This window comes from Enhydra lutris, unplaced genomic scaffold (genome assembly GCF_002288905.1).
Source record: "Enhydra lutris kenyoni isolate GAN:26980312 unplaced genomic scaffold, ASM228890v2 scaffoldscaffold14, whole genome shotgun sequence".
NCBI lineage: Eukaryota > Metazoa > Chordata > Mammalia > Carnivora > Mustelidae > Enhydra > Enhydra lutris.
The window spans coordinates 49820691-49835010 of NW_019154098.1; the positions used below are offsets into that span (position 1 = coordinate 49820691).

A 14320-nucleotide genomic window follows, 5' to 3' on the forward strand; every position below is an offset into this window, starting at 1 on the left:
TGCATCACACAACCCTAGAATGAGCCTAGTGTGGTCATTACTTTAGGATGTTTCCTTTAAGATATCAGCACTTCAAACAGTTTATGTTTATCTTTTGGGAATGTAATCATTAATCTCAAAACAATGTCCCTTAACTCGTGGTCATAAATGGTAACTGCTTTTATATACTAAAAGGCCTGAATCCCTTTGTTAGAAGGAGGCTCTTCAAGACTCCATCTGAACTTCTCCATCTGGGTGCAGTTGGATAGTAAATAACTTAGTGACTTGGTGATTACAACAGGTTCATTATCTGAAAGCCATTGTTGACTTCGCCCTGGTTTCATCCCAAGAGCCACATCCTGGTATCAGGACTTGATTGCTCTAGGTTCCTTCCTACCAAGAGGCTGGGTCAGCATCCTTTCATCTGCAACACGTGATATACGGCGTTCTTGATGACAACGATTCTGTTTTAGGTGACTAGAACTGTGATATGGTTGCTAGGTCACACTTGTATGTATGGAATATACCGGGAGAGGGACATGAAATGCAAAATCAAGAGTAACTCTTCATGGGAAGGACTGGGCTATGTGCAAAATACACTTGGTGTACTTGAAGTTATTTCATTCCTCATGAAAGGTGCTGCTGATCCATGCTTAACAGGCATGACAGTATTTATTGTGACATGAACCATAGGGCCATGTGGGAAGTATTTGCAAATGAAAGTTTCCTCGATCACACTGGTAAACATTTATGCTACTCCAGATTCATTTAATCCAATGCTAACTCTATATCCTCACAGGGGGCAGTTCTGCTATTTTGTCTGACTTGCTAAATAGACTGTTGAGATTCAGAATATCCCCCATAAACATCTGCTCCCTCTTGAAATTTGACTTTTTTGGGTAGCATTTCTTACTTCCCTGAAGTTTCCCTTTTTTAAAATAGAAGAAGTGAAAATTAAAATAATTTTAAAAAGCAATTAATTTTGCTGTCACACTCATTTTTTCCCTTCTCACAAAATACTAAAAAATTGCTCAGAAGTCAGCATTGCCTAGAATAGAATATTTTAGAATGAGAATGTTGATCACTATGCATTTCCCAAACCCTTGGTAGATCTGGAATCTTTAGAAAACTCTTTTCTCTAGTACTTTTCTATAATCTTGGTTTAACCCATCTGTTTGGATTTAAAAATTCCTCAAACATACTTGTCCTTTTCTACATCAGTGTCTCTGTTCTTATTCTTTAGATGCATAAAACCTTCCTTCCCCACCAGTGGCTAGAAATCGAAATCCTTCTCATTCTTTAAGGTCATATTAAATTCCACATTTTTCATTAAGCTCAGCTAGAAGTGATCTTTTTTTCCTCTCTCTAAATTTTTGTATTTATATTTATCCTGGGGTGATATTAACTTTCAATATATATTGGCAGTATCAATGGTGAACATGAACCATCGGCTCATTCATTCACAGGTATTTACTGCATATCTGAGGAAAGAAGACCTGGACTGTAATACTAATTCTGCCACTGTTCAACTGTGTGCTTTTAGATAAGTCATCTTACATATTCATTTCAAATATAGTTATTTGTTGATAATTCTTACCAGTCTTTCTTAGTTACATTTTTTGTGGGGTCCAAGAAGCCTGAACCATACTTGTACAGCATAGGGACAACGATGATTTTTTTTCAATCAATGAATAAATTCTTCTTTATCGTCATTCAAGTACATTAACTCTGATACTGGGCAAACAGAAGTGAAGGAGATAACTGGCTACCTGGTAGCTTAGCCTGAGCTCCCTTTCTAGGGGTCATAGCTGTCTCTTCCTTGCCTTTTCTATGCTTTTCCATTGAGGAGAATGTAACACTAGGGAAATTCCTCCACTGCCACCCCTTCGCTCACCATGCATGTAAATATTATGGTAATTCACAAGAAAACTCCAGTGGAGTGATTCTTCTCATCAGTTAGATGGGTTTAAATAAGCTGTGTGTATCACAGCCTATTCATTCGGTCAAGAACAGTTAATAGATGGAGCTCATCTTTACCATGTTCAAAATATCAGTCACAACAGATGTTGGGAAATCTTGTGTCTTCCGATGGGGAAAGAAAAGAAGAAAAAAAAAACAGCTGAGAGGCTAAGGAAGAAAACTTTCATATATTGTTGGAGTATGAGAGAGCAATCTGCTAATATCTATCACAATCTAAGACCTGCATGTCTACTGATAATTTCACTCCTGGGAATCCATGTCGAAGAAATTTTGGCGTGAGAAAGCAGAGATATGTGTACAATGATGTTTGTTGCAGCATTACCTGGGATAGCAAAAAAAAAAAAAAAAAAAAGAAAAAAAAGAAACGACCTAAATGGATAAAAGGGAAATGGTTAAACAAACGATGGTAGACACAATGGGATATAATATATGCCTTAAATAAGACAGACCCTGTATGCTTAGGTAGAAAATTCTGACTAGATTTTGTAAAAAATGACCAAGTATAGATAATACATGTAATATGATACTGCTGTTCTAAGACAAACAATAAAACCAACTATGTATATTTATATTTGTTTACATATAAACATTTGCATACATATAAAACTTTTTTTCGCATAGGAAGTAATTATGCATCAAACTAAAAAGGGTTGGGGTTCCTTGCTGGCTTAGTCAGTAAAACATGTAACTCTTAATCTTAGGGTCAAAGGTTGGAGCCTCACCTTGGGTATAGAGATTACTTAAAAATAAAATCTAAAAAAAAAATAAAAACTAATAAAAATAAAAACAAGAGCAAAAAACACTATGAGGGTTACCTCTGGGTTTTGGGAACTGCATTCGGAAATATAGTCTCTACTTAATCTGTTTCCTTATTCCTAAAACACCAATATTAGTGCCACCCATACGGATGTCATGAGAATTAAATGAATTTAATACACGTAAAGTCATTATATAAGTGCTGGCTCCTAGTGAACACTAAAAAATCTTTAATAAAAAAAACTCTTTAAAAACACAAGCACGGGCTTCTTTTTCAATTAAAAAAATAAAATAAACACGATAAAATAAAATACGACTGAGGCAGTGGATATCTGGATCAGTACCAGGGTGGATTTCAATCCTTCCAGGTTATGAGGCAGTCTCAAATTTCTTTTACTAAACAATTATTGGGGAGGGAGCAATGCTGTGGAAAACAGGCTACTGAGATCAATCACGCCCCCTGGTGGTTGATTATCATCCCCCACCTGGAATGCGGACGAAGAAAGAAGCGAAAAAACATGTCTATCTTGGCCCTGATTATTTCCCCTTCAGGGAGAACTGTTGTAGAAATAGCATCCTAAGCTCTTTTACATCCATTACCTTAACATCCCTAACGGGCAGACGCTAATTTTGCCGATGTCACGTGGCACGGGCAACACAACAGTAATACTGGGTAAGCAGTTCCATGTTTCTGCACCCATTGCTTTGCCTCCTCCCAGGCACGTCCGCGTGCAAACACGGTCTCATCCTTCAAGTCTTCAGCTTTGGCATCACCTCCTTTGTGCAATCTTTTCTTGCCTTCACTGATGATTATACTCTATGCAAAAAATTAGCTGCCATTTTTAAAAGTATGTGTATGTGGATATGTTGTAAGTATGGATATATTCATATACTGTGTAGATATATTCATATATTGTCTATCAGCCAGTTTCTATGTGTATGTGGATATGTTGTAAGTATGGATATATTCATATACTGTGTAGATATATTCATATATTGTCTATCAGCCAGTTTCATGGGTGTGCGATCTGTGTAGTCACACAGGGCCCAATGTGGAGAAGGGCCCCATGCTTGGTTTAATTTTCTGCTGTTGCTCTCTTTGAAATTACTAACCGTTTTTTTTTTTTTTTAACAAGGGCCCTGTATATTCATTTGCACAAGGCCTTGCAAAATACATAGCTGGCCCGGTTTTCAATTACATTAACAATTCCAATTTGAATACAAATATTAGTATTCTAGATAAGGAAACCAAAGCTTTGAATGACTAAGGAACTTTTTTTCAAGATCCCACAACTGGCCTATTGTAGACTCAGGTGAGAGTCTACCAAATGGTTCTAAGATTTTCTCACCTGCAACAGAGTCACCTGGAGGGCTTATTCAAAGTGAAGAGGGGGGCCTGGGTGGCTCAGTTGGTTAGGTCATGATGCTGGTCGGGCTCCCTGCTTCTCCCTCTGACCCTCCCCCTCTAGTGCTCTCTCTCACTCACTCACTTTCTCTAATAAATAAATAAAATCTTAAAAAAAAAAAAAAAGTGAAGATTCACAGACCACATTCCAGGACCTAGTAAAACATATTTTTAGAGAAATGGTCTTGGAATCTGCTCCTTAAGTAACTATCCCACTGGCTTAAAGGACAAGTTTATGTTCAATTCATCTCTAATTTTAGAACCTAGCATAGGCTTTCACTCCTAGCACTTAGTATATGGTGTGCCGATTAAGTGAATGTCCTTCAATTCCAGACAGATCAAGTATTGCTACTACAAGATAGCACAAGGGTTTTTCAATTCTCCAAGTACTGAGAGTTTTACATGCTGGAGGCCTTATCAGCAGCTACCGATGAGACATTTTTGCCCTGAACTTGCTTGCCACTGAACATCCATATGGAATCTCTGGATATAAAACCTTTAAAAACGTTGCAGTCTTCAAGATTTCAGAAGGACTTTTCTGGCCAGAGATTCAGAATCACAAATGCAAAGTGGTATCAAATGGTCAATCTCATAGTATTATTGGGAACTTGATTACAGAAATCAAGAAATTAAATACTGTGGGGACTTTAGGTAAGGAATACACAAAACTCAGCCCTTCTAAAATGTTCATGGACAGATGGAAGGCTATATAGTCATTTACAAATGTCAGAAAAATTTTTGACATAGAAAAAAATGCTGATAGTATATATAGAAAAGTTAAAATTTGAAATTGTATTTTGAGTGATTTTTAGTTCTTTTAAAATGTATGAAAGAAAGAATATGAAAAGGATAGTGAGGTTAAGGGTGCTTTATTTGTATAATTGTCTCTAATTTACAGTGGGCTTCTTATTCTTTTTGATTAGAAATAATATCAAAATCCTTTATCTAACTTGCAGATTCTCTTTCCTTAGCTTAGAATTTGCAGGAGTTTTTGCCTGTTTTCTCTCACTGATCATAAATCAAGATGCTAAATTGTGTTACGTCTATCTCCCAAATGTATCTAACCACTGGCCCCTCCTTTCTATCTTGGCTGCTATTTCTAGTCTAAACTTTTAAAATATCTCCCTCTGGCTTCTCTGTTTCCAGTTCCATCCCTTCAAGCATCTTTCACAATTCCAGCAGAATCATCTTTCTAAAATAAACGTTAAGATCAGTCCCCTCATTTTTCAAGGCAGTGTTAAGTGTTGAAAAGTAAAAACAAATGAACAAAGAGAAAGTAGCACCTATGGAATGCTATCAGGAGTGACCTGATGTCACATCTTACTTAGCTTCTCTATTTACCAGCTACAAGGTCCTCACTTGGCCCAGAAAATGGGCATCATAATAACAATTACCAATTACTGAACAAACACTATGTAGACAATAAGAACAGATACTTTCTATCGGTTAGAGGAGAAATTAATGCCATGCTACATTGCCTTAGGCAGAGGGGCTGTATGTGTTCAAAGGCTCTTCCAAATGGCTTCCCAGGAGGCTATGCCCCACCTGACAAGATGGTGACCATTAGGTGAGGGGTTCAGTCAATAGCACATAAGAAGCATGCCGGTGGTGGAACCCTTTCTGAAAACCCTTCCTTTTTTGACTTTTACTCATAGAAACTTAAGGGTCATAGAAAATTAAGGGTCAGAGCCCTTAATCTGGCCAGACTCTCTGTTCCCAGCCCATGCTCCTGTTCTTGTCTCGGCTCCAGCCACATCTGAGCTGACTTGTCATTTCCAAATACAACATCTTCTCATGCCTCACTAATGTGTAAGTTAGTCCTTCAATGTAATGCCCATTTAATATTTTGGTTCAAATTTGAATTTTTTCTGCAAATCTTTTTTTTTTTTAATATTTTATTTATTTGTTTATTTATTTATTTAGAGAGCGCACGAGTGGCAGGGAGAGGAAGAAACAGGCTGCCAGCTGAGGACTTCGCTGGTTTTAGCAGGGGGAGACCCGTGTCCTGAGAAACCCCTCCGGGCAAATGAGGGTATACAGCCTCCTAATGTATACTGCAGTAAAAAGCCTGAAGGAGGTTTGTAATACATCATCTGAATAGTCAAGGACTTTGATTAGCCTTTATGAATAAATCTTTGAAGATTTTTTTCAATGTGTGGTCCTTAACCTACAGTTCTTGGCTAATAATAGTCCAAGTACTTAAGACTATGTTTGACTTTGATCGTGCTCTTCCTTGATCTTCCTATATTCAGAAAATGTACATCCCCTGAGGTGGAGTATTTTGAATATTGAAAGATTATTTTTAAAAGATGGCTCATCTCAAAAGGGATGGGAAGCTGAAAGGCTGCCAGAAAGTGCTGAGTAGGAGGGAAGAAAATAAAACAATCTAGTCCTATATTAAATAGTCTCTTCATTAAAATGCTATGGATTCATTCCTTTGTTTCACACAACTGTGTATAATTATAGTATACAAAACCCCCAGATCTTCCTGCTATTAAGCATTTAAAAATATCCATTCCAGATTTTCAAAATAAGTTTCACATATACAGTAATTATATCACACACATGTGCAATACTTAGATTGTATTTATTATAACAACTTAAATTTAGACCATCTCTATTAGGGTTGACTTCCCATTTCCAAAAGGATGCCCTGGGCAATTCCTGATAAAATAGAAAGTAATCCTACCTGATGATAGTTTGTGGGTGCTAGACACCTGACTTCTGAAAACATTCTAGAAGAGAAATAAGTAGTTTCAGGACTCTTTTCCATATGTACACCTTTTGTTGTGATGACACATGTCAAGGTTCTGCCCATAGTGACTGGATGCTGCCTGGGCAGGCAACTCACAGGATTGAGTGGGACAAATCATGGAGTAAGATTTAGAAGACCTAGGTTTTGGTACAGTTGAGCTATCTGGTCTCTGACTGGGAGGTGATGCTGTCTGTGCAGATAACTATAGAGAGAAACTCATGAGAATAATTGTGAAAGTGACTTCCAAGTCATAAAGTTGAAGCACCACAATGAGACATTGTTAATCAAAGGTGTTCATCAGAATAACCGGGGTGTCTTCCAAAAGGGTGTCTGTCCCACTCCAAGGCCAACAAGGTCAGAATTTTCTGGAATAAGGGTCAGGAATATACTTACTTTTTGAAGGGCCACAGACAATTCTGAATTACTTGCCTTTTAATAAACTACTGGGGAAGTGCAAGATCTTTAGCTTTCTAGATGGATGGACCCGGAGTCAAACCCCTTCCAAAGCTCTTAATAGTATTGTGACTTTAGAAAATTCATTAATTGGGGCACCAAGGTGGCTCAGTCAGTTAAACGGCTGCCTTCGGTTCAGGTTGTGATTCCAGGGTCCAGCATCAGGCTCCCTGCTGATGCTCCCCCTGCTTCTCCCTCTCCCTCTGACACTCCCTCTGCTTGTGATCTCTTTCTCTCTGTTAAATAAATAAAGTCTTGAAAAAGAGAAGAAAATTCATTAATTTATTGACCCTCAGTTTCTCTAACTTAAAAAAATGGAGATATAAACACCTTCTTTGCAGAGTTCTTGAGTGGAGATGTAAATAAAACATTTAAGTGAGAGTAAGTATCTTCAGGGATCTGATAAGTAACCTAAGATCATAAGACACAAGATAGAACAGATGATCATAAGACAAAAGACAGAACTGTTAGAGACTGTGGTTAATTGAAGAATGCAAGCTCAACTAAATACATTTTTTAAATTACTTTAAACACTGACCTTGTTATTCAAAATGTATCTGCAGGCATGATATCTGGTTTTTACTCCTAACATATTGGCCAATAAATATCCAATATTCAAGTGGTATATAAAATATAAAATTCTGAGTAGTCTGCAAATATTTTCTAGCTCTGTGTAAGATGCGGCTAAATATGGGATTATATACTGATGCAACAAATATTCAGTGCCCATTACATACTAGTAAGTACAGATACAAATACTAAAAGAACTAGTTCAAAGAATTTATAGACGAGAGAGAGAGAGAGAGAGAGAGAGAGTAGGTAAGTCAAAACATGTCCATTACCAATACCACTATCAATACTGATACCACCCAAATTACATTTCCACTTTCAATTTTGCATTAATATTCTATGCAGGGCTTTGTGACCACCTGTATTCTTATATGTAATTTTTAAACATTGTTAATATTTGGAATTTTAAGTAATTTTATTTTATTTTTTAAAGAGTTTATTTATTAATGAGAGAGAGAGAGCATGAGGAGAGAGGTCAGCAAGAGAAGCAGACTCCCTTCTGGGACTCGATCCAGGAACTCCAGGATCATGACCTGAGCCGAAGGCAGTTGCTCAACCAACTGAGCCACCCAGGCACCCCAAGTAATTTTATTTTAGAAACAGTAGATTTTCCTTTTTAAAATTTTATTTATTTATTTTTTCTAAGTGGAGTCCAACATGGGGCTTGAACTCATGACCTGAGATCAAGACCTGAACTGAGATCAAGAGTTGGATGCTTAACTGACTAAGCCACCTAAGTGCCCCTAGAAACAGAATACATTTTACCTAGATCAACATGGTTGTTTTCTGTGAAATAAGCAAGCTTGCTTAATTAATGCTAAGGCTTCTCCCAGGTTTAAGATTCTGTAGTTAGGAAACACTAAACCATGGAGTCATCACATAAGAGGAAACACTAACCAAGTGACTCAGAGTCATTCTTAGAGCTAAAGTACTTCCTAATACATTTTGAGCAAGTTTCTGTCATGTGAGACTCGTCTCTCAATGCAAAAAGTACAAAATGTGGCAGCTTTCTGACTCCATTAAAATTGGACTGTCCTCTGTTACTATCACGGGTTAGATTTTCTGAACTCTAAAATCTGAGCAAAAGATGTTTACAAAGCCTATTTCCAATGTTTATTTTATTTTTATTTTAAAATATTTTTTTTAATCTGTTGATTCATGACCCAGGCAAGCTGCTGCAATTAACTTTTAGTTTCCTCATCCTCAAAATGGTGAGGATAAGAACTAAGATTTATCAGATTTATTATTATTTTTTTAAAGATGTTATTTACTTATTGACAGAGTGCAAGAGAGGGAACACAAGCAGGCCTCCCACTGAGTAGGGAGCCTGATCCACTTCAATCCAGTTGAACTGATCCAGTTCCATCCAAGGACCCGAGGACCATGACCTGAGCCAAAGGCAGCACTTAACGACTGAGCCACCCAGGTGCCCTGATTTGCCAGCTTTGAAGGAGACAATGTTTGCAAAGCACTAGCAGAGCCTTGGCATGTAGTAATATTCCATAAATATTCTCCAGTATTTTGATTGTCATTTCTACCTCCACACAGATAGGGCCCTCTTGCCTGTCTGAAGAATCTTTAATGAGGTCTCCATAACTACCCTTGTCAGACATTTTTGCTGGAGGCATCGCTTCGAAAGCCCCTCTCCCAGGTAGTCACTGAAGATTGGATATGAACCCGGAGCTGACTCAGCCTAAGCTCAAGCACTTTGTTCTTCACCCCAACCATTACAAGGAGGTAAGAGTCCTATGAGCAGACCTGGCCTCTTCTTTTGTCTCTTTTGCATTTTGGGTTTCTGCTTCAGTTGTATGTATGTATGTATGTACGTATGAAAATATTTTTTAAGTAGGCTCCACACCTAACATGGGGATTGAACTCATGAACCCAAGATCAGGAGTCACAATCTCTACTGACTGTGCCAGCCAGGCACCCCTTCAGATTTTTAAGGGTCTTGGAGATACCAACACACACACACACACACACACACACACACACACACACACACCTCTCCAGTGTGATAAAGCCCAGTTTCCTTAGCCGCCATTGAAGACTTGCATTATCTAGCTGGAACTGACTTTTCTAACCTCCTCTCCCTGTTGCTCCCCTCCACTTCCGGCGCAGCCCACTCCTGCCCAAACTGACCTGTTATTCACCATGCGTGCTGTGTCCTTCCCATCTACATGCTTCAACCCCAGATGCTCAGCCTTCTCCCTCATATCCAAATTCCACCCTATTTCCAGGATCAAAAGCAATGTCAGATCTTTGGAAGGCTTCCCAGAATCCTTCCCAAAGAAAGTGCCTGGGCTTCAGACCGAGTAGACCCAAGTTCACACCTAATTTTCATCTCTAACCAACTGTGTATTTGTGATTCTTTAAAAAATCAGCACCTGGGGTCTTGCCAATAAATAAAAACTTAGCCTCCAGCACTGACAGGAGGTCTAATTGCACAAACAAGGTATATAGGCACTAATCACATACCTCAGGTATACCAATGATTACTTCCTGCCTCAAACTATGGTCATCTCTTCTACTTACTTATTTATAGACATGGTATATAAATACATGGTTGGGGAAAAACAATTTGAGCTGAATCCCTAGTCTCATTCCCTATACTAAAATAAATTCTAGATGAACAAAGGTTTTAAATGTTAAAAATGAAACATCAAAAAAAAAAAAAAGAAAGAAAAGAAAAAAATCAACAATAATGAATGAATGAAATAAAAGGTAAATTTACCTACAAATTGGGGGTGGAGAAGGACTTTCTAAGCAGTACACAACAATCAGAAGTCAACAAATGAAAGGACTGATGAGTATAGCTAGTGAAAAAATTCAATGTTTCTACAGAAAAAAGAAGCCATAAAAATTAAATCATATCACACTGAGGAAATAATTTTTCAACCTATATTATGAAGGGATAACTTTCTTAATTTACAAAGAGCTCTTCCATACCAAGAAAAACTGCTGAATATATCAATAACAAAAAGACAAAGTGTTTGGTCAGGTAGCAAATACACATGATTAGTAACTACAAAATTATTCGATTTTCGTAATAAAGAAATATAAATGAAAGCAAAAGATACAATTTTTAACATACTGGACAGGCAAAAACTAAAAAGATAATATTCAATGTTGGTAATGGTGTAAGGACACAGGCTTTCTCATGCACTGTTTTGGGGGTACGAACTGGTGCTACTTTTGTTGAGTACAACTTAGCAAAATTTGCAAAAATAAAACAAAGAACACTCCTTCAATTCACTACTTCCAATGCTAAAAATGTATCTTAAAAATAAATTTAAGACCTACACAGTAATAGGCTAGTTGCAAAACTTTTTGCATTGGAAAAAAATGAGTTATTTGTTAATAGATTCCTGGTAAATTGAGTCATGATATATATCAAAATGGAATTCTAGGCAGTTGTAAAAAGAATGATGTTGACAAGGATATTTCTAAGAAGTACTAGGTGGGAAAAAAGTGTAGAAAGAATATGACCCCATTTGCATAAATCTGAAGTATGGAAGTGGGGTGGGTTGAGTGAGTATCAATGAACATACTCAACTGTAAATATTTTACTAGAAAATACATATGAAATGGAAGCATTTACTTTTGGGGAAAGGAATCAAGTGCAGAAGAAGGGGACATGTGGAATAGAGGAATATTTTTATTTTATACTTTTCTAATCCAGTCTAGGGCCCAGGTCTAGTAGTAATATCTGTGTATATTACATTGGAATGGTATATACATAATCATCAGCTCTTCTACTGTGGACATTTGTTCCCAGCTTATCTATTAGAACAACTGGAGAGGCCCAAAGTTTTGAGCCCTGGACAGGATTTATTAACTGGATTAATAGAAGTACAATGCATTACTGTGTGGAAATTCAAGCATTTTTAGAATGAAAATCCTTGACAGTGAGAGACTGAAACTACTGGTTATGGAAAGCGAAAAAAATAAAACATATATAACTATGATGGGAGTTACTTCTGCTGTTGCAAGGGAATCAGGAAAAGGTAGATATGGCTTTACCAACAACTTTGATGTTTCAGCTCTAGCCTGACAAGTGATCCAAAATGTCACATAGTATTTACTTTCAGTATCATCAGGCAGAACCTTTTAATAGCACACTTACCATTTTTCTTAAAATGAAAACTAAAAACACTTTTTTTTTTTTTTTAAACTAATCTTTAGGCCCAGTGTGGAGCTTGAACTCATGACCCTGAGACCAAGAGTTGCATGCTCTACCGACCAAGCCAGCCAGACAGCCCTGAAACCATGCCTTTATGTGGAGGCTGCCATCACCTACATAATCATGTTTATAAATGAATGAAATCTCTTTTCCAACAGTGAATATGTGGCTCTGTGAGTTTATTAGTTGCGAAAATTTGAATGTATTCAAACTTACAAAAAAGAAAAAGGGTTTTAAGCTTCATGCCAGCCTAATGCCCTCCCTGTAACTGTTAGGAGTCATTTGCACAATCACACAGGAGATTAATTGGGCTTCCTGCTACCACTTACGTCATGTACGTAAAAAATGTGCTCAGGGGTTCCAGGGAATGATTCCGGAAATATTCAAATTCTCTGCATAGCTTTTTCCTCATCTCTGTGTCAATTTTGGAAACAGTAAGAGGATTTGTTTCATTAGCCAAGAAGTTTCCATAGTCAGTGGTCTGGAGATGAATTTTCACATCTGAAAATTAAATGAAACCTCAAATCAGATTAAAGTTTGAACATGCATACATAGCTTTTACAACATTAATTGAATTTATTCTGACTTTATGATAAATGTATATTAAATTATTATTATCTTATTAGATGTGTATGCCTATGTATGATTTAGGCTTGAGTGTTACTCTCTAAAGCAATAAAAAATTCAGTGTTAGTACAGATATTCTAGTACAACAACAACAAACTCAATTATCAAAACAATCTAGAACTACTTAATACAGCTAAAAAGAACACTAACAACCACCCAGTCCTAAGTTTACCTGAGCCCGTTGTAGTCATTTGGGACTAGCTGCTCAGAAAGCTGTTGAGAAGAATCCTAAAGCTTCATCTCGGCTTGATGGAAACAAGAAATTTATTAGTGATATTTACCATGGGTATGGGAGGTGGAATGGGCAATCAATAATATCCTTTTAGTATAGATGAAGAAATTGAGTCTCAGTGGGTGCTAAGTGGTAGAGTTGCAGAGAAATAAGGTTTGAATTGGGAGATGGCTCTCCTTACTCTTAAAATCCAACATCATTTCCAGAAGACCACACCAGGCATCCTGTAAATGGCAATGTTTTTTAATGCTAGGTAAGTGCTGAAGCATTACGTGGGACAGGAGAAGAGGTAAGAAATGGAGCTAGACCAGTAAGCAGGAGGTTGTCCCCAGGAACATGGGGCTTGGCCTTGGCGTGGCTTCCTTTTTATCCTGAGGCTTACCGGGAGCCCTTGTTGGCTATGAACCAATTGCTGCATTAGCTGATCGGACAGTGAATTTGCAATTAGGCCCTCAAGTGATTGTTAAGTATCTGAGAGATTCAGAGGACAGGCATGCTTCCTTAGTACCTGGAGAAGATTATGCACTGAAATATATTTTATCTGACTGCAGAATTTACTTGTTTAAATACCTATTTAATTAATTTAATTTTAAAAAATACATACTTTTGTTTTTTTGGGGCCATGTCTTGTTTGGCTTTTCTTTTGGCAGCTCAGATTTTTTATACAGTTTGACAGTTTGCTTTCTCAGCACTGAGGAATATTTGCCAACAGAAGAAACACAAATGTTATTTCTTTCAAAACCATGATATTTTGCTCATGCGGCATATGTTTCTTTTAAGCAAAAGAACTACCAAACCTTTCAGCTGCCAGTGAGATCCTGAAATTCAATGTCTCAAGTGTTTCAGACCCCATAGCAATCATATAATACTGTAGTCAATGGAAATGGAAAGGCAAATGAAATAGAAGGAGCCTTTTTTCCCCAGCACCAAAACAATCCAAAGGACCCTTGCATTGAGATTCTCGGAGAATCTCAAAATCTGAAATGTTTGCTCTGAGATGGAAACAGACTGATAATAATATCAACAATGCTTATAGTTGTATAGTTTTCAAAATGGGCTCACTTAATTTTTTCTCTGCATTTCCCCAAGCGCTTATTTAAATAGGTATGTAATAAAAAGGACTCTGTGGTCAAATAAATTTGGAATAAACGGGCTTCTTAGCTGTAGGAACTGAAAGCCTTTAACACATTACTTTGAGTGATTTTTGAAAAGAGTATGTTCAGAATCTCCCAAGCCACTAGGAAACAATGGAGCCACCACAGAGCACACTTTGGAAAATTACACCACTTTTTTATCCAGAGAAGTGATGTTTTTTCTTTTTCATTCAAATGAGGAAATGGAATGTTTTCCAAACCGGGATCACTATCAACTGAATCAATT

At 37.2% G+C, this 14320-nt stretch overlaps 1 protein-coding gene across 1 annotated transcript in view; it reads right to left on the reverse strand.

Moving 5' to 3' along the window:
* Window positions 1–14320, reverse strand: part of LOC111146695 (ATPase H+ transporting V0 subunit d2) — a 44821-nt gene that overhangs the window by 19496 nt on the left and 11005 nt on the right. Inside the window, exon 2 of the mRNA XM_022502360.1 lies at window positions 12411–12582. Coding sequence (XP_022358068.1) covers window positions 12411–12582 — 172 coding nt within the window. The remainder of the gene's footprint in view (window positions 1–12410; window positions 12583–14320) is intronic.